The sequence below is a fragment of the Esox lucius genome, chromosome 8, assembly GCF_011004845.1.
Source record: "Esox lucius isolate fEsoLuc1 chromosome 8, fEsoLuc1.pri, whole genome shotgun sequence".
NCBI lineage: Eukaryota > Metazoa > Chordata > Actinopteri > Esociformes > Esocidae > Esox > Esox lucius.
This window is the reverse complement of record NC_047576.1, coordinates 19084776-19110000: the sequence shown is the minus strand read 5'-3', so window position 1 is coordinate 19110000 and position 25225 is coordinate 19084776. Positions and strand designations below refer to the sequence as shown.

The 25225-nt window shown below is 45.5% G+C and overlaps 2 protein-coding genes across 10 annotated transcripts in view; one reads left to right on the top strand and one right to left on the bottom strand.

Annotated features, from left to right (window-relative positions):
* Positions 1–23269, top strand: part of fnbp1l (formin binding protein 1-like) — a 59307-nt gene extending 36038 nt beyond the window's left edge. The window contains exons 2-17 of one of the 5 annotated variants that reach the window (XM_034293923.1): positions 2072–2187; positions 5961–6011; positions 8485–8632; positions 8928–8990; positions 10356–10460; positions 10587–10715; positions 10828–10974; positions 11563–11772; positions 11886–11894; positions 12323–12469; positions 14058–14167; positions 14432–14564; positions 15024–15118; positions 16184–16347; positions 18738–18896; positions 19632–23269. In XM_034293923.1, the coding sequence (XP_034149814.1) occupies positions 2072–2187; positions 5961–6011; positions 8485–8632; positions 8928–8990; positions 10356–10460; positions 10587–10715; positions 10828–10974; positions 11563–11772; positions 11886–11894; positions 12323–12469; positions 14058–14167; positions 14432–14564; positions 15024–15118; positions 16184–16347; positions 18738–18896; positions 19632–19639 (1794 nt within the window). In that variant the 3' untranslated portion in view covers positions 19640–23269. Of the gene's footprint in view, positions 1–2071; positions 2188–5960; positions 6012–8484; positions 8633–8927; positions 8991–10355; positions 10461–10586; positions 10716–10827; positions 10975–11562; positions 11773–11885; positions 11895–12322; positions 12470–14057; positions 14168–14431; positions 14565–15023; positions 15119–16183; positions 16348–18737 lie in introns of all 5 variants that reach the window. The other 4 variants (XM_034293921.1, XM_034293922.1, XM_010872039.5 and 1 more) reach the window with 4 other exon arrangements.
* A 58-nt stretch (positions 23270–23327) lies between these two features.
* bcar3 (BCAR3 adaptor protein, NSP family member) overlaps positions 23328–25225 on the bottom strand; it is a 69386-nt gene continuing 67488 nt past the window's right edge. For 4 of the 5 annotated variants that reach the window (XM_010872043.4, XM_010872047.4, XM_010872045.4 and 1 more), the window contains 2 exons: positions 24933–25139; positions 24233–24408 (listed from right to left, as the gene is read on the bottom strand). In XM_010872043.4, coding sequence (XP_010870345.2) covers positions 24233–24408; positions 24933–25139 — 383 coding nt within the window. Of the gene's footprint in view, positions 24409–24932; positions 25140–25225 lie in introns of all 5 variants that reach the window. The other variant, XM_020049069.2, reaches the window with a different exon arrangement.

The window sequence follows — 25225 nt, the reverse complement described above, 5'->3', positions numbered from 1 at the left end:
GCTCACAGTTCCTGATAACGTGTTTCATGTGCGGTGACGGGCCCGTAGAAATAGCTGTCTGCCTCTCCAACCTTCCTGTACGGCTTCATGGCCTTGAATCTGGTTTTAGCGGGGGAGGGGTCCGTGGGGACGGCCCGGATATTGTTCTCTCACGGAGGAAGTGTGTTGGCTGGATTCCACCCAGTCAGTCTCTGGGTCTGTCTAGGTCCTAAGCCCGAGCCTGAACACCACCTCCCTCCCGGGCAAGGTACAAGCCCATGGGAGGGATGGCTCCTCCTGCACCCCTCAGACAGAAAGACAAGAGGAGAGGCGCTCTTCAGATGGTCCACTTCAGGGAGGAACTCTCTCTCTTGTTCACTACATCTCACCCCCCTTTCTTTCTCCCTATAGGCCTATCTAGAATACAGCATTAGAGAGAAGGGCCCATCTCCCCTGGCTTGCGGCTCTTCTGTTTATAGATCCACTGTGGAGATGGTCCTTACAGTTTTTGCGTATCTATTCTTAGTTTCCAGACAGGCTTTGGAGTAACAGGGTTGGCCGGACTTAAGAGCACCTCTCAGGAAAAAGCCCAGGCTTCATTATGCTGAGTGTCAGTCTGACTGAATCTGGAACATACTGTAGCCCAACTTCTTTGTTCCCGTCCTGTCCTGTACTCGCTGTACCGCAGAGTGTAGAATCCGTAGCCTTCACATAAGTAAGCCTAGATTTGAATTCCTGGCCTTGCTGAACAGAAATAATTTCTGCTCAACCATCAGTCAACCATGTTTTATAGATCCACAGACACAAAGGGCTTTACATATACAGTAGCCAGATTCCACTGAAGACCATTAACGGGGGAAGACACCTAGAGTGGAAACACGCTCCATGGTGTTGCCATTCTTCTTTCGGCTGTCCCCGGTGGACAATTTGGAATACACCTGATGACCGGCAGGAACCGTGTGGGAGTCCAATTTTCCCAGTGAACACCTGGGTTGAAGTCAGGAACGTGTTGACTAGTTATTCTGGTAGTGCCAGTGTTGTGGAGTCAAACCGGCTTCAGAGAGAGTCCAGTGGCATCATCACTGTCGTCTATGTCAGCAGCTGTCCAAACTTCTAAGCAGACCCTTATGGTGTCCGTCCCATTATGAACAGCACCTTCAAGCTTCCATGTGTGTTGAAGTTCCATGTCAGTTTTGTTCGGCGCTGCCTGCTGATCTCTCCCGATTGGAACCGATTGGGGCGTGACTCCAACAGGGTCATCAGAAGGGGTCAGGCAATAGAATTACAAGTCCTACTACATTCAGATATCAGAAGCCCACTGGCAAAAACACATTTTCGTTACAACTCTATGAAACCGACCCAGTGAGGAAACATTTCCCATGGTGTGAAAGAGTTCAGGACAGGCTAGAGTCGGTCGGAACTGGGACCCAGGCATGTGAATGGTCAAACATGAGATCACAACCCACTTTAACCCATCCATCTTAGGCTTCCCCCAAATAATAATGTAATTTAGTCAAGTGGTTTCAGAAAGGCCTACTCCTGGCTTATTCTTTTTTTCCCCATAGGCCTACAATTAATTAGGATTGCCTCTGCTATTTGTGGTTGTTTTAGATTTTGCCTACTGCATAGGCTAACCTCAAAAGGAAGGGGAAGAAGTTCACTTGAGGACAGGCAGCACATTTTACCATCAGCTGTGTCGACTTTTGTGTGTTTAACAGCTACCTCTCAGCCCAGTACTTTGGGGGACTGGGGATATCTTCAGAATGCTACATTATTGACTTTACATGGATATACATCTCATGCTGGTAAAACCATTAAACATTAGGCCTGTTCTGGCTTTTTTGACGATAGGTTGTCGGTTCTGCTCTGAAACACCTTGGATGGAATTCTCATCTGAGTTTGTTTCAAAGTGTGTCTCTACTGAGTTCTGTAGGCCTTGGCTTATTCACTCTAGCTTCTCTTTCAGTTCACATACAGTGTATATTCTTAAGTGTAACCATTGATGAAATACAATTCAACATGTATATACCAGATAGTTGTTTAATTTTCCTCTCTGAAACCCTAACCCTTTGCTCTCCATTTCTATTCCCAGGACCAGTTTGAAAACCTCGACAAGCATACTCAATGGGGGATCGACTTCCTAGAGAGGTATGCAAAGTTTGTCAAGGAAAGAGTGGAGATCGAACAGACTTACGCCAAACAGTTGAGGTAAGACCTTATCCTACAAACAAACCAGGCTCAATCCTTTAGTTCTATACAACAATTTTAGATTTGGAATAATTGATCAGTGACTAATTTGTGATAGTCTCATTCTGTGTTATCGATTGAAAATTAGACATGGATGCTTTTGCATCAGAATAGTAATCGTTGTTTGTTTATTGTGTCAGATAATACAATTTGACTGGGATTATTATGAGACACTGGGTTTGGAGAATTTATGATGAATATCTGCACACGTCAGTGGTTCAAACAGGTGGACCACTCAGTCTGAACAACGGAGCCCACTCAGCCTGATTAGATATGGTCGTGCTGCTGTGAATTGATTGTGGGGGGGCAAAAATCTATATAATGGCCATAACCCTGGAACAAATTGATTTCTAGGAGGTGGCTATTGGCCAGTTTCTAGACTGTGAAGGAAATTACACCCCCCCCCCCATGAATTGGGGGTGTAATATCCCCCTCGAATTACACCCTCCAGATGCTGTGTCTTCCCTGACACCAATGTTGTTTTACTCTTGGACCAAAGAGCAAAATGTATTCAACCTGTTTGTTTTTTACTTCTGTTGAGGTCGCCGGTTCTCAACGATTAGGCTGGGAATGGGAAGATCTAGGTTAGACTAGCCCAGGTCTCTATTCACATGTACTTATGTTTAATCCTCAACTTCATCCTTCATTTCTCCATACTCTTCTCTGTACCCCCTCTAATTCCACAAGAATAGCACAAAGTATTGATTTAAATAAAGCATAGTGCCCACGTACACATACAAACATACACGGTTCACATGATGTCATGGCAACATAATGGGGCTGAATACCACATCTGTTTCCTGCTTAGTCCTGGGCTCTAATGTGAGTTGCCGGAGATAGCATGACACTCGCTCTTGCCCATGTGCTCACTTTTATTGGACTGCTATTTTTTTTTTCCAAAAGAAAAGCCACATGGGGGTGTGGAGGAGGTTTTGCCAATGCTAACAGATTGAGTTGTATTTAGTTTCCACTTGTAACAAGCGTCTGAAATGACATCACATTCCACAGACACATTCTAGCTAACTTGAAAGACCTCCTGCACTAAGGTCCCACTTTTTTACCTACCTTTAATTTTTTTTTAAAAACAAAAATAATTCAAAAATCTAAATACTGGTCCTGTTAAAGCTTCATTGTTTGCTGTGTGGCATGACAGAGGAAATATTTAAGAGTCTTAAAGGAGGCCTAATATGCCAAAATATCTTCATTCTACAAAATAACTTTTGATTCTACAGTTGCTGTAGTGATGTTCTTGATACCAATGTAAAATATGTCTGCTGTCCTTCCTCTAAAGAGCCATTCTTGTTTTCCGTTTCATTACGTACACCTGGCTTTAGTGAGGAATCACCATCTCCATTAGTAAGATTTTGAATCTGTGTTGGATCATGAAGGTGCTGTCACTGCAGAAAGGATCTTCATATTATTCTTAGTATTTCCCGGCACCGTCCGTGCTGCACCATCTGGTTGTGTGAGAGTTGGTGTGTTTTTCCTCCCCCAGCCCGGTCCCCCTGAGATGGTGTCAGCATCACTACTGCCTGGCCTAAGGGACAGAAACGTGGAAGGGCTCCAGCTGTGGCCTCTACACCCCCTAGAGGCTCTACAACCCCCCTTGCATCTCCCGTTTTAAGTGTTGCTTAGTTACCACACTAACCCAGTCTTGAGTCTCTGGAGCACGTCAGTGAGCCAACTACTGTAACCGGGGGCTGCAGTAAGCAGAAGGAACCCCGCCCCCCAGACTAGCAGAAATTAGGAGCGTTTTACACTACAACAGTTTTATTACGATTAACAAGACTTGGAGGTTGTTTTACACTATGATGGTTGTATTTAAGGGAACAAGACTTAAAAAAAATGTTTTACTCTATCTTGGTTTTATTTTGATGAAGTCTTGGAGGGTTTTTACACTACAATAGTTTTATTAGGAGAGCATAATTTGTGTTATCGGGAAAAAACTATATGCCTTTCAGTTCAGGGGTCTTGCCAAATCACTGCGTGCGTATATGATGCGCCTTACAGCATTTCTTGCTATATGGTGCAACATATGCAATTGTATTTATCTATTACGTTAAAGGTATTTAAATAATAATTTTTATAACAATTGTGCTATTCCAACTATTCATGGTAACGATATTATCGCGGAATCAAGTTTTAAGTAAAATAATTGTGAAAAGGCAACCAGATGAACTGAAAAACAAATGATCCACAAGGGCTAACACTGAGAGGAGTTTTTATTTTTAATACAAAATACAAAAAAGCCTAGTCAATAGGCTACAAAACGGTGTACATTCAAATGCAAGTGTATAGGTCCAGACTTGTTGTTTAAGCACATGCATCGTTTGTTCGTGAATAAGCTGTCCGTGAAAAAACCTCACTAGCCTCCATGTGAAAGGCTACTAAAACGGCACGTCTCTGCGTATCTCTCCCAGGGGTTTGAGTGGGGCTAATGAGTTGTTTTCAACGCCAGTGCATAGTTCCAGTCCCCTTGTTTAAGCACATGTATAGTTTGTCTATAAGTCAATGCCGGTATATGGTGACACCGCTAGTTCTGAGCTGCACCGGTCCTGTTCCTCAAAAAATCATTCTGAAATTATTTGAACAAAAATAACTTGGATATTCACAGGAAATGCAGGAGAACGAAATCCCAGGGGAGTCATCATTATTTTGACTTAAATTCAAATTCTTGTGGATGAAATTGGGGGTTTGATGTTTGAATGAAGGGGAAGTGGGTGTGAACAACATATTTAACTGGGAAGGTTTAGTCAGGTCTCTAAACAAGAGCAAATAATTTAGCAATGAATCATTTAGCCAGGTCTAAATCATGGGCTGAAAAAAGACTAGCTCGTGACATATGTTAGTCCAGCATTCTAAGCCTCTGCCATCGTTGCAGATTGTTTTCAAATACATCCCACTGCGTTTTCAACAAAAACATTTTTCTCATCGCTCCCCAACATCTCTGTCAATTAAAGCATGAAAATGCCTACATTTCGTTTGTAATAAAAGAACCGTTTACAATATTTCTCCCTAACACATTCTTAAAACATAATTGTTACGTCCTGATAGTGTACACTTGATGGTTGGAGAGTCTTCGTCGTCGTCCCCCTCCCCCCGCAACCATTTTACAGCATTTCTCTAGATTTTGTCAGGGTGTCCCCCTTCCCCAGTCCCTGACTCCCTGGACTGTGTAGCTGAGGTACAGTCCTTTGGGGTTGGTGGTAGTCTCAACGTGCTGTTGTTTATCAGCCTGTGTTCAGGGATCTACCCCTGGCCTTCTCTACTCTGCCTGACTGCCTCCTCCTCCGGTCTTCTTCCACCTATACATGGCAGGATGGGGAGAACCGAGAGATATTCACGTGGAAGCCCCAGACATCATTAATGGGTCTCCACGGGGACTGGAAGATGAGGGGGTGATGTGAAAATCTCTGGATTCCTCTCCCCATTCATCCCTGTGGAGCCAGCGGAGCCAGAGGGCTGCCTGCACCACATGCCTAAAGAACAAGCCCCACAGCATTGCACAACAGGAGAACCTCTCCGGAGGGACTGCTCTATCAAAGAGAACCATCTCTTTGTGTTCCATTCCTTTGTGGGGCTCTTTCCTGCGCGTGTTCTGTCGAGATAGTGGGAATCACACAGTACCAGTTTAGCCCTGTCTGTCTGACCTACTTTATCTTGTCTTGCCAGGTCTCAGCGGAGCATCCTACTGAGGGAAACCGATCTAGCTAATCTTTATGTCTCCCTGACAGGAACCTGGTGAAAAAGTACTGTCCCAAGCGCTCCAAAGATGACGAACCTAGGTGAGTGGAGTAGACCCAGTTTCAACAAATTGACAAGTGTCCGGTTTACACTACATGGCTGCTACGGTAACCTATCACTTTGACACATTTAATTGTTTCCATAGAATAGAGTAACTAAGTTAACGTGTCTTTCAGCTGTGACCTTGGCATATGGCTGTGACCTTGGCATATGGCTGTGACCTTGGCATATGGCTGTGACCTTGGCATATGGCTGTGACCTTGGCATATGGCTGTGACCTTGGCATATGGCTGTGACCTTGGCATATGGCTGTGACCTTGGCATATGGCTGTGACCTTGGCAGAATGTGTTTGGCCATTCTGTTGTGCCATTACTGGCTGCTAATGCACAGGGCTGATCTCAGAGGAAACCGGAGAGAGACAGAGTGTCTGAGACACAGGGAGACAGAGTGTCTGAGACACAGGGAGACAGAGTGTCTGAGACACAGGGAGACAGGGTGTCTGAGACGCCGGGAGACAGAGTGTCTGAGACACAGGGAGACAGGGTGTCTGAGACGCCGGGAGACAGAGTGTCTGAGACACAGGGAGACAGGGTGTCTGAGACACAGGGAGACAGGGTGTCTGAGACGCCGGGAGACAGGGTGTCTGAGACGCCGGGAGACAGAGTGTCTGAGACACAGGGAGACAGGGTGTCTGAGACACAGGGAGACAGGGTGTCTGAGACACAGGGAGACAGGGTGTCTGAGACACAGGGAGACAGAGTGTCTGAGACACAGGGAGACAGGGTGTCTGAGACGCCGGGAGACAGAGTGTCTGAGACACAGGGAGACAGGGTGTCTGAGACGCCGGGAGACAGGGTAGGTTACCGTAGATGCCGGGAGACAGAGTGTTTGAGACGCCGGGAGGCAGTGTGTTTGAGACGCCGGGAGGCAGTGTGTTTGAGACGCCGGGAGGCAGTGTGTTTGAGACGCCGGGAGACAGAGTGTTTGAGACGCCGGGTGACAGAGTGTTTGAGACGCCGGGTGACAGAGTGTTTGAGACGCCGGGTGACAGAGTGTTTGAGACGCCGGGTGACAGAGTGTTTGAGACGCCGGGTGACAGAGTGTTTGAGACGCCGGGTGACAGAGTGTTTGAGACGCCGGGTGACAGAGTGTTTGAGACGCCGGGTGACACACAGGGGGAGAAAGAGGAAAAGGAAAGAGTGAGGCAGAGCGAGGGAATGTGATATTTGCTGTTGAGATGTTTAGGACAGACCATGGACGGGACACCACGGAATTCTAAAAAAAAACGTCCCAAAATGAATTACATTATCCTGCATCATTTGGGCCTGTTTCCTAAATCCCAACCCAGGTTTTGTAACAGGACAGGCAGAGGAGTAGAGAGAGGGGAGCCCTTAAAGGGATACTTAACGAATATTTCTCATCTTCCTTGTCCCATGTCAGTATCTGAATTACCTTTATATGTACATTTGCACATACTCTGAGTTTTCCTTGCATGAAGTGTAATGGTGTTGCTAATGCTAGACAATATATATTCACAGGATTCATAAAATATACATGAAGTTGACATGCCTTAGAATCATGTGGAAAAGTAAATACATCCCCGGAAAGGTTGATGTATTTCTTTACGTTTGGGCTTATAATGTTTACTTCGTAGCTTTGCTTATGTGTTTTGGATCATTATCCTTTTTCAAGATCCATGTTTGAAAAAATTATCTGGTACAATATGGAATTCATGGTTCACTCAATTATGGCAAGTTGGCCGGGCCCTGAGGCTGCAAAGTAGCCCCAAACCATAATGCCATCGCCTCCATGGTTTATGGTTGGTATTCGTTTCTTCTATTCACAAACTTTTGTACCTTTTTTTTTTCACATAAGGAAATTGCATTTTCGTTTGTTTTAATTGCATACATTTGTTGAATTGGATTACCTTTATCAATGAAAGTCGTTGGAATTTAACTCTGATATCCATGTCCAAATCTTCCCGGGGTTGGTCTTATTTGTTCACATGACTGTATATGGGAATTGGTTGCAAGCATATGAGAGTAATGTGATGGGACAGATTGTTAGTTGCTGAGGATCACAGCAATGGGAAAGGAATGGTTCTGGTGGCATGACTGACCAATACTCGCCTACGCATGCCTGAACAGAGAAGTTGCCAGCGTCAAAGGGCTTGTGGAGGTTTGGGAGAATTCTAATAAAGCGGTACATCAGTGTCACTTTCACAGGGCAGAGCTTGGCCTGTTTGCAATATCAACACAGAGCCCGGCATGTTATTAGTGTCCCAGCTCCGACCAAGTGTTGATCTTTTCATAGTCACAGCCTTGGTCCAGACGAGGACTTTGTTAATAAGTCTGTTTGTAAACACTTCGACCCATTTCCATCAAACAGATTTCTCACTTGCCCCTTTCTCTCTGTCCTCACAAATCTCTGAAGATTTGCTTTATAAAATCTTCACTGGAAGGTGCGGGCTGAGGCAACAACCAAGCATTGAGTGTCCTGTCCTGTGTGTGCAGGTTCACATCGTGCCTGTCCTTTTACTCCATCCTGAACGAGCTCAACGACTATGCAGGTCAGAGGGAGGTGGTGGCTGAGGAGATGGGACACAAGGTGTATGGGGAACTGATGAGGTACTCACAGGACCTCAAGTCTGAGAGGAAACACGTGAGTGTTATTAAGTTATTTTGGTAGATGCTCTCTACACTTGCTACTCTCAGTCGCTCTGGAATTCATCTTCACACTTATTTTATATTTTCACGCTTTATTTATTCCCCCGTACTCCACCAACCAGTCATGAAATCTACTGATCTGCCCTTGAGCAAGGCACCTCATTATTTTTTGCTCACAGTTTGAATGATAAATTACAAATATTCAATGTAAACAGAGTTAGTCACATTGTGTTTATAGAGGTTCCCCTGGTCCTGATGATCTGCCTGTCTGCATCCCGTTGTGTCCACAGCATCTCCAGGAGGGTAGGAAGGCCCAACAGTATCTGGACCAGTGTTGGAAACAGATGGACAATGTGAGTTTGTGAGAGATGGGGGGCTGCAAGGGTGGGGGCCACGGTGGAACAGGGCACTGAGGGGACAGGCAAGACTCCTCCCACAAAAGGGGCCTGGGGAGGGTGTGACACATGGGTCTTCAGCAGGGACCTGTTCCCCTCGGCCGACAGCCAGCCAGACGCCTAGTCTTGCTGGGCTGTATGTGGAAGAAGGCCAATAGGATCTCCACTTACTCCTTCACGCAGACGCACACCACAAATACATTTAAAAGATTATACATTCACACACACAGCAAGGTGTGTAAAGGGGCACATGGGCACGGGCACACACACACCAGAAAACAAAGGTTCTTGTGTGTCCAGTTGAGCACCAGGAGAAAGTAGTTAAAGTATGTAGGTAAGGCCATAGATGAGGAACACTGGCTATAGTGTCTTGTGATTTAAGAAAAGTGGACTGCACTTTGTTTTATTGTGTTTTCTATGGTGATTTGAGAGCTCTGCGATAAAATGCTGCAACGATTGGGGGAAAAAGCTTCAATGGTTGTTTAGCAGAAATTATTCCCGGCTGCAAATCAAGTATTAAGTGGTTATGATAAGTTACATTATAATTTAAACTTTTTATCATTATAACTTTTAAATTTAAAAAAATATTGTTGGCTAGGCATCCTTAAGATGCATATAATAATAAAACAAGGAAAAATGTAATCCCCATACAAAAAATGACATTCTGGATAAATCCATCATGGTGGACATTAAGGGCACCGAGGTCTCAAACACAGACCAGCCCATATTGAGATTAATTTCTCAACGCAGATTCAACAGACCTATCTGTTGGGGTTCGGAAAGTCATAGGTTTTACATTTTCACATCTCTATAGCAAAACACATCTTTTGGCCACAATATAGAGCCTGTAATGTCCCACTTGTCCCCTTACCCAACTCATTGTGGGGGCCAATTAATGTAGTTATACACAAACAGGAGTATTCCTGCATTTCAGATCCTTTGTATAAGTCAGTCTTAGAGACTGGATTATTATTGCAGCATTAAGGGTTTGTGCAGTTGCAGCCAACAACAACAGCTGAAAGTCGCATTGAGAAGGGCCACGACGTAATGCCTTAGGCATTCCTCTTTGTAACACTGTCCCGTAATGATGTACAGATTCTCTGGCAGGAGGAAAGCCTTTCTTTTTAGTTGTTTTGTTTGCTCTTCTGCCTATTGACCACCACAAAATGTGCTACCGCTCTTTGTCTCTGTCCTACCTATGTCCAGTAGAAAAATGTCCAGCTTGCATTGGATTGTTTTTAATAGAAGTATTGACTTTTGGTTTTGGAAAGAGGGCATTTATGTATCCACTAATAATCTCAGCCTCCCGTTTGTCTTTACTAGAGCAAGAAGAAGTTTGAGCGGGAGTGCAAGGAAGCTGAAAAATCACAGATCAGCTACGACCGATTGGACAACGACATCAACGCCACAAAGTCGGAGGTTGAGAAGGTAAGTCCTAACCTGGCAAGTCCTGCGTGGTTTTTGTGTGTGTATTTACACTTACTAGACCCATAACAACTTGGAAATTGTCAATTCCTGCTTGGTTCTGATCTGCCACTGTTTATCTGTGCGCAGGCAAAGTCACAGTTGTACCTGCGCACACACTCGGCAGACGAAAGCAAGAACGAATACGCTGCTCAGCTGCAGAACTTCAACGGGGAGCAGTGGAAACATTTCAATGTGGCCATTCCGCAGATATTCAAGGTAAGTCATAGCCAGCCGCTCTGGCCCCCACCACACTGACGGGTGCGTGTAGATCTGAGATGGATGATCAAAAGGTCAGAGGTCATTCTGATAATTTACTTTACACTACCAGAACCTACAGGACATGGACGAGAGGAGGACGGTCAAACTGGGGGAGACTTACCGGAGCTTTGCCGAGGTGGAGCGCAGAGTTCTCCCCATCATCTCCAAGTGTCTGGAGGGCATGGTGACCGCTGCCAAGGCTGTGGATGAACGGAAGGTGGGTGGGGAGAATGGCGCCCGCTACATGCTGATGCACTAGGCCTGGCATGGAGCCCCAGATCAATGATTATCCCTTTGGGATTGATATCTTCAAGGTTTTGTGAGGAGTTGGCTGTCTGATTTAGCTTTGTACACTACGGAGTCTTATAGTTTGGTGCAGCAAGTAGACAGGACTCTCATTTTGTGTGGCGAGTACAGCAGGGCAGGAGTGAGGCAGCACGTGGCAAGGTTGAACCAGGACCTGTTGTTAGTCATCCACCCAGCAGGTAGGCCAGCTGTGAGGCAATGGTTCCCCTGAAGCCCTGCCTGTGGCATATCAACCAGCCTGATTTCCAGCCTCTTCCTGGCCCCCTCTGGCACGCTGTCCTCATGTCTCCCCCCCCACCCCCCCGACCCACCAGCAGGCCAGCCAGCTGAGCAGAGCTGTTACAGAGCTGTCGTTCGATTCGTCTTCATGCAAACAGCACTGGGGTCTACCAGCTGGGGGTCTATCATAGGCTGTGGTTCCTGGAATGTTGTCGTGTCTGTCTGATGTTGATTTGTTCCCTTACCATAAGGTCTCCCTTCCCTCTTGTCTCTTTGCCAGGACTCTGCCATTGTGGTGGAGTCATTTAAATCCGGTTTCGAGCCACCTGGAGACTTCCCGTTTGAAGATTACAGTCAAAACCTCTCCCGGACTGGGTCAGACAACACCATCAGCACCCCCAAGAACGAGGGGGTGGTTAAGCAAGACCCCAAACACTCGATCAGCAAGGCGGCCAAGAACAAACTGTGGCTCTTTGGGAAAAAGCCCAAGGTGAGAGAATCATCGTCAGCTAATACAAGCGCATTCACATTGTTTTAGTGAGTGATATTGTTTGTCTCTGTTCCTCTCTGATTTTTGCATTTTGTGTTTATCTTTCATAACAGGGTTCACTGGTAGGTTCATACCACGTCCTAACCATCCTGTTTGTTGTTGTCAGGTTGCCATAGCAGCCAGCTAAATGTAATGTTTTTTAGGAGTTGAGTCATTACACTGACCTGCTGCGGGCTGGATCATCTGTCTGTTCATTTGAACCTGTTTGGAGGGGTTTTATCTGAGTATTGTGAATAACTTGTCTACTGCATTGGAAGGGTGGTGCTGGTCCTCGTGTTTACTGATCCGCCTGCTCGGTTCATGTCCATTCTTGTCTCTTACCTGAGAAGCAATGTTTGTCTTGCATAATCTTACATAGCAGTTTTTCATGTCAGGGTTTGGTTTGTGGGAAAATATGCTGGACCTATTTTTAACCCTGCAATCCTTACAGTATGCTCCCAAGTTCTGAATGTTTCCCAGGTCGATCACCCACTTTTTTTTGTTGCCCCAGTCTCCCCCCTCCTCTCCTCCCTCAAAACCCCATCTACCTGACCACGCTCAGACTCCCAAATTCTCCAGTGACCCCATAGCTTTCTGTCTATCTGAAATGAGAACGGCCAAACCCAGGATGGCCTCTTTCAGGGGTCTTAAACGAGGGGTAAGACCAGGAACATGTTGGAGCATGTATTTGGGTTTGCAGTGGTTCACCTACCACCTACGCGACAGGGCTTCTCAACTCCGGCCCTGAAGGGCTGAAACATCTTTCATCCTCTCCTTCTAATCAGGGACTGAATAAGACCTGGGACACCAGGTGAGTTCTGTTAACTACCAGGTGGAAACAACAATTGGAAAAGTTCTGTCCCTCCATTACCGGTGTTGAGAAGCCCTGACCTCTTGATTCCCTCCCTTCCCCATTCTCTTCTCTTCTCTGGTTTTGAATCAGTTAGCGGGTGTTGTTTGAATTCACATTGCTGTGATTGAGTGTGCTGTTTGTTTGGTGGGGTGTGTGATGAGCAGTGCCCAAGCTGTTGGTGATATTTGGATCAGCAAGCAGTGGAGGTGATATATCGATGCAACGCGAAAAGCCAATACTTTGTCATGACTACCTGGTGTAATGAGTGTCACAAGGTGGTACAACTGTGCCAGGAGAGTTGGTGTGTCATTTGTCTATTTTGAAGAACTTGGTTTAATTTCCTTAATGGATGGCTGTGATTCAATGTGTCTGCAGTGAAGAGACAGACTTCCTGGAAACCACATTTGCCAGTGCTGGAAATAGCATCACATTATCTAAAGAAGGCTTTGAATATGTCAGCTGGTTTTGAGGAAAATTGAAAACATATCTTGGGAATTTTTTTTCTTTGGATAGCCTTTCCAGTACATTATGCAGCACTTTATTTGCACCATCAAAATGTCCATACAATCAGTGAAACACAAATAACTGGTTTTGCATGATTCAGCAACTGTGTTGAAACACAAAGTGTGCTTTACATTAGTTCTAACTTTGTTCTTAATGGGAAAAGCCAATCACGTGATCAGGTATCTGAAATCTCCTTCCATCCTGCAAACCTGGCAACATTTTTTTTCTTTATAAGACAAAGTCAGAGTGCCAACCCATTCTATTCTGCTGCATACCTGAACCTCATTCAGAATGGGACTGTGTTTAGTGGTGAGAGGCAGGGGGAGGCCACTTTTGTTAAGAACGGTGTGTTTTCTGAGGAGCCTGGTCATTGGAATAGAGTGATTGTGTGATTGTTGTTCCCTTTAAGCAATGATATCCTCTTAACTGTCCCTCCTAGTTGCCCCCTTGTGCTTGTGTGTGGCTGTGGTGGTACAGTAGTAAACAACACGACACAAGACAAATATGTTTGTCTTTTCTTTTATTGGCTTATTGTAACCAACAACAACACAGTGGTCAGCGAAGGTAAGTGGGAGGTCCCTGTGTGATATCTGCAGTTTCATATTAAGCTGTGTATGTGACCCACTTGTGGAGTCCTTCACACAATTCTGCGGCAAAGTTTGCTAGCCTATTCTTCTGCTAGTTTCTAGTGTTATTCTCCTAGATTTGTGCTGTTTGAAGATTTCTAGAAACTGAGTGACTCATTGTGACTACCCACTGTGACTACCCACTGTGACTACCCACTGTGACTACCCTCTGTGACTACCCTCTGTGACTACCCTCTGTGACTACCCTCTGTGACTACCCACTGTGACTACTCACTGTGACTACTCACTGGATATGATTTCAGGCTCCGTCACTGGAGGACTTCAGCCATCTGCCTCCTGAACAGAGACGTAAGAGGCTGCAGGCCAGGATTGACGAGCTCAGTAAAGAGTTACAGAAAGAAGTGGACCAAAGGTAAGAACCCATGGGGATCACAATTGGACTCATTTCACATTGAATTCCAGGAAATTCACCAAGTATGCAAATTCCCCTTCCAATGATATTCAGTGCTTTTCAAAAACACTTTTTTCAATTGAAATGGACTTGACCCCAACCCTGATAGTGACCTTTACCTAGTGGTTTTGAGAATTAACTCTACTCTGTCTAGATTACTTGAATGATTCTTAATAGAACGTGACCTCGTATCTTCTCACGGTGACAATCTGTGTCTGTATCCAGAGATGCGTTGAACAAAATGAAGGACGTGTATGAGAAGAATCCTCAGATGGGCGACCCCCAGAGCCTCCAGCCCAAGATCTCAGAAACCATGTGCAACATGGAGAAACTGCGCTCTGAGATCCACAAGAATGAGGTAAGCCTCCCCAGCCGAGAGCCCCGGAGCCCCTCTGGAGGGAGGAAAGGGCGGAGGGGAGATGAGGACAGCCAGCCTTGACAGCACATCTGGAGAAATAGTGTGGCTGGGCTTTAATGTGCTGAGTTAGCGCCCTCTGGAGGATGACTTTATGCACTGCTCTCATTTGTTAGGGTTGGGAGAGAATATTTAGAACAGTGAAAGGACATACAACAGTGAGACACACAGATCTTTACAGATTTTATGTTCTCTAATTTTATTGGATAGGATGAAATGGACAGAATGGAATATTTATTTACGTAAATAACCAACAAAGACACAGTTAAATGGGGAAGCCTATTTTCTAATCATTCAATGGGGGGCTGTTGTATGAGTCCTTAATTTTCTTCTCTCTCTTTCTTTGTCTCTCTCTCTCTCTCTCTCACTCACACACACACACACACACACACACACACTCAGAGCTGGCTGTCTGAGGTGGAGGGCAAAGTGAGCAGCAGAGGGGACAGGAGACCAAGTGCAGATGTCAACCATCATGCCCCACACGGCAGAGAGAGGTCAGAGGGCACGCCAACACACACATGAATTGGTAGAAATACCATCAGGCATAGTAGAGAAACAGGTGCCATGTTACCACCGAAAAAATCCCATCCAGCAGGTTCCTTTTTAATAGAAATCTAGTTGTGTGGGTTACGGTACTTAACCTGGGTGGATCACTCACATGGCTCCACCACAGCCTGACTGGAGCAGAATCCTGCAACTACAATCAGCCATCCAACACCCTTGTGGACTGTAGCGCCTTGAAAGTGTTTCTGTTACAATGTGGTTGACACGTTACTGTAGAGGTGTTCTATTTCCACTCACACGTTACTGTAGAGGTGTTCTATTTCCACTCACACGTTACTGTAGAGGTGTTCTATGTCTGCTGACACGTTACTGTAGAGGTGTTCTATGTCTGCTGACACGTTACTGTAGAGGTGTTCTATTTCCACTCACACGTTACTGTAGAGGTGTTCTATGTCTGCTGACACGTTACTGTAGAGGTGTTCTATGTCTGCTGACACGTTACTGTAGAGGTGTTCTATGTCTGCTGACACGTTACTGTAGAGGTGTTCTATGTCTGCTGACACGTTACTGTAGAGGTGTTCTACGTCTGCTGACACGTTACTGTAGAGGTGTTCTATGTCTGCTGACACGTTACTGTAGAGGTGTTCTATGTCTGCTGACACGTTACTGTAGAGGTGTTCTGTGTCTGCTGACACGTTACTGTAGAGGTGTTCTATGTCTGCTGACACGTTACTGTAGAGGTGTTCTATGTCTGCTGACACGTTACTGTAGAGGTGTTCTATGTCTGCTGACACGTTACTGTAGAGGTGTTCTACGTCTGCTGACACGTTACTGTAGAGGTGTTCTACGTCTGCTGACACGTTACTGTAGAGGTGTTCTATGTCTGCTGACACGTTACTGTAGAGGTGTTCTATGTCTGCTGACACGTTACTGTAGATGTGTTCTATGTCTGCTGACACGTTACTGTAGAGGTGTTCTATGTCTGCTGACACGTTACTGTAGAGGTGTTCTATGTCTGCTGAGCCCTGGTGCTGACACTCTTTTCCCACCTCCAGCCCTGAAGGAAGTTACACAGATGCTCCCAGCCAGGAGCACCGGAGCCCCCCTCATCAGCCGGACCCCCGACAGGTGCACCAGCCGGACGAGTTTGATGATGAGTTTGACGACGACGATCCACTCCCAGTCATCGGTCACTGCAAAGCCCTCTACTCATTTGACGGTAGAGTACACTCCACTGTGCCCTCCCTTCACTGTACACCCCACCATGCCCTCCCTTCACTGTACACCTCACCATGCCCTCACTTCACTGTACACCCCACCATGCTCTCCCTTCACTGTACACCCCACCATGCCCTCACTTCACTGTACACCCCACCATGCCCTCACTTCACTGTCCATCCCACCGTGCCCTCTCTTCACTGTACACCCCACCGTGCCCTCTCTTCACTGTAGATCCCACCGTGCCCTCTCTTCACTGTAGATCCCACCGTGCCCTCTCTTCACTGTGTACTCCACCGTGCCCTCTCTTCACTGTACACTCCACCGTGCCCTCTCTTCACTGTACACCCCACCGTGCCCTCTCTTCACTGTACACGCCACCGTGCCCTCTCTTCACTGTGTACTCCACCGTGCCCTCTCTTCACTGTACACCCCACCGTGCCCTCTCTTCACTGTGTACTCCACCGTGCCCTCTCTTCACTGTACACCCCACCGTGCCCTCTCTTCATTGTCCATCCCACCGTGCCCTCTCTTCACTGTACATCCCACCGTGCCCTCTCTTCACTGTGTACTCCACCGTGCCCTCTCTTCACTGTACACCCCACCGTGCCCTCTCTTCACTGTGTACTCCACCGTGCCCTCTCTTCACTGTACACCCCACCGTGCCCTCTTTTCACTGTACACCCCACCGTGCCCTCTCTTCACTGTACACCCCACCGTGCCCTCTCTTCACTGTGTACTCCACTGTGCCCTCTCTTCACTGTACACCCCACCGTGCCCTCTCTTCATTGTCCATCCCACCGTGCCCTCTCTTCACTGTACACGCCACCGTGCCCTCTCTTCACTGTGTACTCCACCGTGCCCTCTCTTCACTGTACACCCCACCGTGCCCTCTCTTCATTGTCCATCCCACCGTGCCCTCTCTTCACTGTACACGCCACCGTGCCCTCTCTTCACTGTGTACTCCACTGTGCCCTCTCTTCACTGTACACCCCACTGTGCCCTCTCTTCACTGTACACTCCACCGTGCCCTCTCTTCACTGTACACTCCACCATGCCCTCTCTTCACTGTACACTCCACCATGCCCTCTCTTCACTGTACACTCCACCATGCCCTCTCTTCACTGTACACTCCACCGTGTACTCTCAATTAACCCTTCTCTAAAACTGTTCATGAATTGCCTTCCAGACTCCTAATAAATGCCATTAGCCACTAACTAACAGGCAATATGAATTCCATGTACACTATAATGTGTTGCATTGGGGGTTAAAGAGGGGGGTAGAAAGGTCTAACTATTTCCAGTGTGCTCCACCAATATTCTTTAACCTTTATTGGAATTTTCTTTTGTTTATTTTTCCCACATAAAATTGGCACAATAAAAACGATATAATGTTAGAAATCAGACGTTTCGTACAGTGGTTGAAATAATGAATTGCGTACCCGGTTGTCAAGGGAGAGAGTAATCCAATTATTTATTGCAGCATTTGATAGTTTTGTTCATAATGTCACGGACCCGGTCTTCCTTACACAACCTCAATCTCATCTCACTCAATCTCAAATTCCGGTTGTCCTCACCTTTACAGACATCCCAAACTGAATACACATAAACCCATTGGGTATTTATTGTCGCGCTTTAAAAGAATGTGACTTCCTGTGTACGGATAAACAGATGGTCTTTTGTTATCTAAACATAAAGAAGCATACCTTCATATACTTCAACAATAGACACACCACAGACTTTTATTCTGAAGGCAAAATACAAAAATCTGAAGTCATATTTGTTGCTGCCAGATGTATATAACGTTTCACCCTTGACTTTTATTTTGAAGGCAAAATGCGAAAACCAGAGGTCTTATGTTTCCAGCATGATGTTAATCTATTGTAGCCAAGCTGTGACAGTTTGCTCGCTACCTTGCTTCTTACCGTGGTTTGTCGCTCAGATGACAGCTACCTTCTTTATATCAATGTGACCGCCACTTACTGACAGTTCAACACAAACGTGCGCATGCACAGACACAGCCAGTTATGTTTCTTTGACCTCAATCCAAGGCGTGATACTCTAACGTCGCGTGCAGAACGATGGTGCTCTGGTCTGATGCTCATGCAAAATTAAACTGCGCTCAGCTTGGGGAAAAAAATCATATCATATTTCATAGAAATATTCTGGTTTTCTGTGACGGCGCATCACAATTTAGTAGCAGCGGGCCACTGCTGTTATTAAAATAAGAGGGAAACACTAGCATTTCCTGAATGAACTGAGTAGAATCTTTGAAATTGTTGCATGTTTGTGTGGAGATGATACATTGTGGGCTATTTCTGTATTGTTTACTAGCAAGCTGTAGATTTCCCCTGTGCGCTAACAGTATGTCTCTGTGAATTTAAACCCCCAGGTCAGAATGAAGGCACGCTGCTGATGAAGGAGGACGAGGTGCTGTATGTCATCGAGGAAGACAAGGGCGACGGCTGGACGCGAGCCCGGAAGCAAGGCGGGGAGGAGGGCTACGTGCCCACGTCCTACCTTGACATCACCATGGAGAAAAACAGCAAAGGTGCGGTCACCTACATCTGATCTGAGCTGCGTGGACACCTCCTATATCAATCCTCTAGTCCCCGCTCTCCGCGGAGGGCCGGTCGCAACGGCAATCCATCCTCTTTTGTTCACTGTGTGAGCACACGGACAGACAAAACCTAGCCCCAAACGTCTCTGTGCTATAATAGCCACCCTCCCTGGAAAGGAGCTTAGAATCAATGAATAAAACCATGTGTGTTTGTCGGATGTCTTATTCATATCCATTCTTTATGGCAAAGGTGACTCGTCGTTCCCAAGGGCAGTTGTTTTTATTGAATGTTTTTTAAGTGATTTATTTTTAAAATGCTCTTCCGTTTTTAAGGTGTTACCAGTAACAGAATTTAAAATTGGAAAAATTACTTACTGAGTTTTTTTAATTACTCTTTTTACCTCAGATGTTCTCTTTTTGATGTTAAGTGCTTTGTTATGTAATTATGTTAAGACATGAATGCAGTTCAACAGTCCTGGTAAGACGGGCCCTGTTTTGTGCCTATTTTATCACTCGTGCTTCCCACAACCATTCTACGCTTTAAGATAACTGTACACTCCTCCCTCCTCTTTGTGCGAGTTTGTGTCTGTGTCGCCACAGTGCTGCCCTCTGGTGTTCCGGGGCGGTATTTCACCCCAGGGCGGGGTTCCCCAATGTGCACCGCTGTCGGTGCTCTGGAACCGGATCAGTAACTCCTGTCTCTCTCTCTCCCCTGTTGGACTGCAGGTTCCTGAGGGGTGCAGTGTGGTGGAGGGTACATGCAATCGCTGAGTCTGGTGGAGCTAGTGGCAGACATGTTGTCTCTGCGGGGAGGGGGTCGGCAGGTGTAGAGTCAGGTTGCACGTTTGCATGAACACATCCGTGACCATTTACATCATTCCACAGTGGCAGAGGTTGTAGCTTATGCCTATCGGAAGGGGAGGGTTCTTGAAGTGTGTCTGTCTGGTCATCCGGGGCACAGAGTCCCAATCCAGCAGAACAGCCAGAACCTGGGACCTGGGAGAGGGGAATTCTAGCCAGCTGAGCACCACATTGTCATTTATATAGAGAAAAGCCAGTGCTCCACTTCTCCGAGCCTCTTTAATGTTGTATTTCCGCTCTTAAGGTAACGGCCAACACTAACAGCTTGTCTTGTTGCATTGTCGCATTCTCATTCTTTTGTCGGCATTGCCTGTCTGTGTCACGGTTCTCTGCTAGTCTAAACGAGTGGCGTCCGCATGTCTGTAACATGCACTGGCATTCCCCTCATCCAGTAGCAGTCATGTCTGTAACATGCACTGGCATTCCCCTCATCCAGTAGCGGTCATGTCTGAAACATGCACTGGCATTCCCCTCATCCAGTAGCGGTCATGGCGAATGCAGCGTCTTCTTGGATGTAACCCCCGCCGTCCCTGCTCCTCTAACCGTGCCGTCTCTTCCATTCATCCCGTCGTTTGTTTTCTTCTCGTGTCTTGTTTCTGTCCACCGTGCCGATGGAGGAACGTCCTGTCATTGCTGATGCCTGTGTTGAATGTGGTCTGTCGTTCTGTTGCTGAGTAACTCATGTGGGGCTGTATGGCCGCCGAAATCAGATTAGAAGCAGGACTACTCTAGACTCAGCGGGCCTTCCCCTTCACACTACCGCTTGGTCCCCTCCTCTTCCTCTTCATCCTCCCTGCACCGGCGCCACCGAAAGACCGGACGCGGGGGTGATATTGACATCTTAGCGCCAGCAGACGGCCCTCCTCCCTCACCAGGCAGTCAGTCACCACCACCACAGGAAGCCTGGAGCTAAAACACGCTACAAAGGCCACTGAAACCCCCCCAATCCAACGACCACACTCCAAATGTCCACGCGGTATTTGCCTTAATACTCTTGAGGGTGGGAATGGTCCCCACTGAGTGCTCGGCCATCACTCTCTGCTGCACACAAGGGCTCCAACCGACCGGTGCTCCTCTGGGCACATCCCAGAACCAACCCCCATGTCCTGTCTTTTCTACGCCTCCCTGGGGCAGGCTGCGTGCGGCCCCCACGCGTGTGAGTGTCTGACTCCCATAACGTTCCTCTTTCAAGCGCATATTTGTGAATGTGATTATACATATATAAACATGTGTATGCATATTAATGTCAGGATGTGTATACAGGTATGTGTATATATGTAGTTAGTTTTATTATCAAATTGTACGTATTAACATCTCTTTTCCTCAATACTGAATGTGTTTTTAATTGTGACTTTTTGTAGGGTTTTTAATCAGACGAATGACTCGCTTTTCAGAATCGTGCCGTTAACTCAGCAGCCATGCGTTTTGTCCAAACATACTTCTGAATAGGGACATGGTCTTAACTGATGCACTTTTGCCACATAGCGTTTAAATTGACCGTTATTGAATAAATGAATGAATGACATGGACTCTGTATGCTACCTTTTTGTACAAATGTAAGGTGAAACAACGGCTACTTTTATTGTAGAAGGTTCAGTACATGCACAAAATAAAGTGCTTTACCGTGGCTAGCCATGTAAGTGATTTACCGTGGCTAGCCATGTAAGTGCTTTACCGTGGCTAGCCATGTAAGTGCTTTACCGTGGCTAGCCATGTAAGTGCTTTACCGTGGCTAGCCATGTAAGTGCTTTACCGCGGCTAGCCATGTAAGTGCTTTACCGCGGCTAGCCATGTAAGTGCTTTACCGCGGCTAGCCATGTAAGTGATTTACCGCGGCTAGCCATGTAAGTGCTTTACCGCGGGTAGCCATGTAAGTGCTTTACCGCGGGTAGCCATGTAAGTGCTTTACCGCGGGTAGCCATGTAAGTGCTTTACCGCGGCTAGCCATGTAAGTGCTTTACCGCGGCTAGCCATGTAAGTGCTTTACCGCGGCTAGCCATGTAAGTGCTTTACCGCGGCTAGCCATGTAAGTGCTTTACCGTGGCTAGCCATGTAAGTGCTTTACCGCGGCTAGCCATGTAAGTGCTTTACCGCGGCTAGCCATGTAAGTGCTTTACATAGTCCTAGCTCTTTATAATTTAATTTGTTCAAAGGTTTTGTATTAAACACAAAGCAAAGTACAATGCAGGAGATTTACAAACAATACAGTAATTTAATTCATTTTTACAATGGATTGAATTTGCATGAGCATAATGGACATGATGATTGATAGGACTTAACAGAAGTGAATCTTTTTCCATAAGACTGACAGAGGGTCATGCCCTTGGAAATGTATGACATTCCCCATTCATTTTTTTGCAGCTGACTTGTGATTCCACTGTGTAGTATGAGCAATGCTTTAGTTCCTAATAAATACGTAAAGCTGTGAAAAGGAACATTATGATGATTATTTCGTCATGAGATGCTCATTTTACTTGAACTGTATTTCTGAGAACTTCCTAGACACCAACACAATGTCTTTAAGACCCATGTGCTTCTTTGAAAAATGTGCACTAACTAACAAGGTTAATTCTGTTAAAATGGAACTGGTTCTACATACATCCTGTGAGTCTGTTAGTCGTGTCATTCAATCTCTTCGATGCCCTTTGAATGTTTATTCTTCTCCTGTTTTACTGGCGACTAGATGTGTAATCAGAATTGGGGAAAACCTTATCCTTTGTTTTTTGTGAAATGACTTTGATTGGCTTATGGAGCATGTAGGTTTTCTACATGACTTCACTGCAAATTCTCAATCTCTGGCCACATTTAGGCCAATTTATATATTCAGCCCTACAATGTCCCCAATGTCTAGTGATACTGGTATCAGCTCTGAGTTTAGTTATGGATCTTGTAAACCAGTAAAGGATGTTGAGTGAGTACCGTGTTACATGAAGCACCTTAATCCATACATTTATGTCTGGCAATATCTCCTACATCAGTACTATAAAAAGTATTTTTGACAAGCTTCTTGCTGGTGCCCTAAAACATTGCTGTCTGTATTTTTGGCTGATTAATGGAAGTAGCTTTCAGTGATGACAAAATTATCATGATGGATCATACTGTAGGTTTTTCACAATCATCCTTAACCAAAAGTTATGCAGAAAGTGGGGGGTTCACTTGGGATTTAAACTGTGAGCTGATTCATAACCATTATGCTGTAATTGTGATCTTTATGCAATAAAAACTCCCAACGAAATGCTTTAACAAGGAATAAAGAAAATGGCAGTAGTATTTTCGCACCTCAAGGCTAGGATGAAATTGTTTTATCTACCAAATGGTAGCACGTCAGTGTGGTGGCAAATATCACAATCTGTTGACTCTCACTTTAACATACTGTGTATTGTAATAACCAATGGCAGTAATTCATCATGTTATGATCATCTTTTTATTTTTGTTCGGACACTTTGTGGAGAAGAATCATGTTTTATCTCATTGTTCTAATAAAACACACAAAATGCTTAGCATCTTTTTGAAGACTCAGCATTATTTGTTGAAATCTTTAATCAAACAGACACCTGCATGTCACTGTTTCATCTATTTATTAATTTCTTGCCAGAATAGTTCATATAAAGATATTAAAATTAATAAGCAACTCTATTTACAAGTCAATAATATTTAAGAGGGAAATATATTACAGTCTAGCATTCATGCTTACATATTAAATATGTACACCTTAAAACATTTAGAATAATCCAGAATAATCCTAAAATACCTTTACTTCAAAGGAATACTGAACGTGAAACAGACAGTTGAAGACTTTGTTAATGTACACAAATATATATTCCATAGTATTTTAGACAATATATGGTAGATCTGCCTCTGTTTTGACCAACCTTCTTTCTGTCTTATTGTTCTGTTTTACTTGTAGCCTTCTTGTGGAACTTTTATGACAAGAGCCTCAATATCGACATGACTGATACATCTCATGCATAGGCCGACACCCATTTCTTTTTGACCAACACTTTCAGAAATTCTTCTTGGGTCCTTGTATTTCAGTCTCTGTGGTCCGTATGCTTCTCACTCAATAAAACAAACTGACTACAAAGCAGGTCAAGGGGCAACAATTTGGTGCCTGGGTGCCAGTCTGTGTTAAATGCCAACTGGCTATCATTTGTTGTCATGGCATTTGGCTTGGCGATGACACCAGTGGTGTAGACAAGCAGACAACCTCATCTTGTTCTAGTGCTTTCCCCTTCCTGCATCACAAGGGGAAATATTTCCCCCCTTAATATCAACACTTTCAGGCTAGCGTCCGACCAGGGACCAGCTCCAGCTGGAACTCACAGTGGACAGGCAGATAAGGAAGACACTAAGTCTTGCTCTGCAAAAAGCATTAATCGAAACAGTCTTGTCCTCATAACCAGCCTATATGGCCTTTCACGTATATCCAGTGTTGAGTAATAGAGTGTGTTTCACACAGGCTCTGGCTAGAGTTCTGTGTGTTTGACTGTTGGCTCCAGTTTTCTGGACAGAGCGGTCAGAATGAGCGTGAACTTTTCATATCTCTCCGTCTGGTTGACCGCCGCCCCTCGGCTGCCCCACAGGAGACGTAGCTGGAAGTCCGTTTTAAAAATCTCCAGCAGGTCCTCGTCAGCCTGGAAGCCTGTACACAGTTAAGGGAATCATTATCATCTAAGGCAAATCTCCCCAGTAATAAAAATCATTTGAATACCTATTTTTCATGTATTTACGTCCAAAAATATTATGTATTCACATTGTACCCCTAACGGTTGTAGACCATCATACCAACAAGCAGAATGGCATCTGTCTTTAGCAATATCAAGGACAAAAGAAAATGACACTATGTACATGAGCATTGGCTTGGCAAATGATGATACCAGCTGTCTGTACTTAATGTAGCAGTGTGGAGGGTATTACCAAAGATAGACCACAAGCTGTCATTGCCAATAGCCGGCTGTGATAATAATAACATTTTCGGAAGTCTTCAAAACTTCAGCAAAGTAAAAAAAGAAACAGCTCACTCCATTGGTAATGTTTTAGTTTCGGGAACAGAAAAACTATTGACATTTTAGATGTTGCGTTAAGGAGGAAGTGATCTTTTCTTCCTGGTAGAAATGACGACCTGATGTACACCTTGTGTGGTTCACTGTCTATCCTTGAGGTTACCTTGAAGGATGCCTTCACTGTTGGCTGTGTATTTGTCAGCGTTACGTGCCACGCCGCGAGCCTCCTCTAGGTGGCGTAGCATGATCTCACAGCCCTGGTCGTTGCTCTCCCACAGCTCCATACCCTCAAACACCACTGCCGGGCGTTCCATCAGGGTCAGCAGGGGCATCAGCGGAGGAACCGTGATGCCAGTCAGGGGCATGTCCACTACACACACACACACACACATTCAGAGACTGTAAACACACAACTACCAATGTTCTTATGCCTTAATATGTGCACCATCTGAAGTG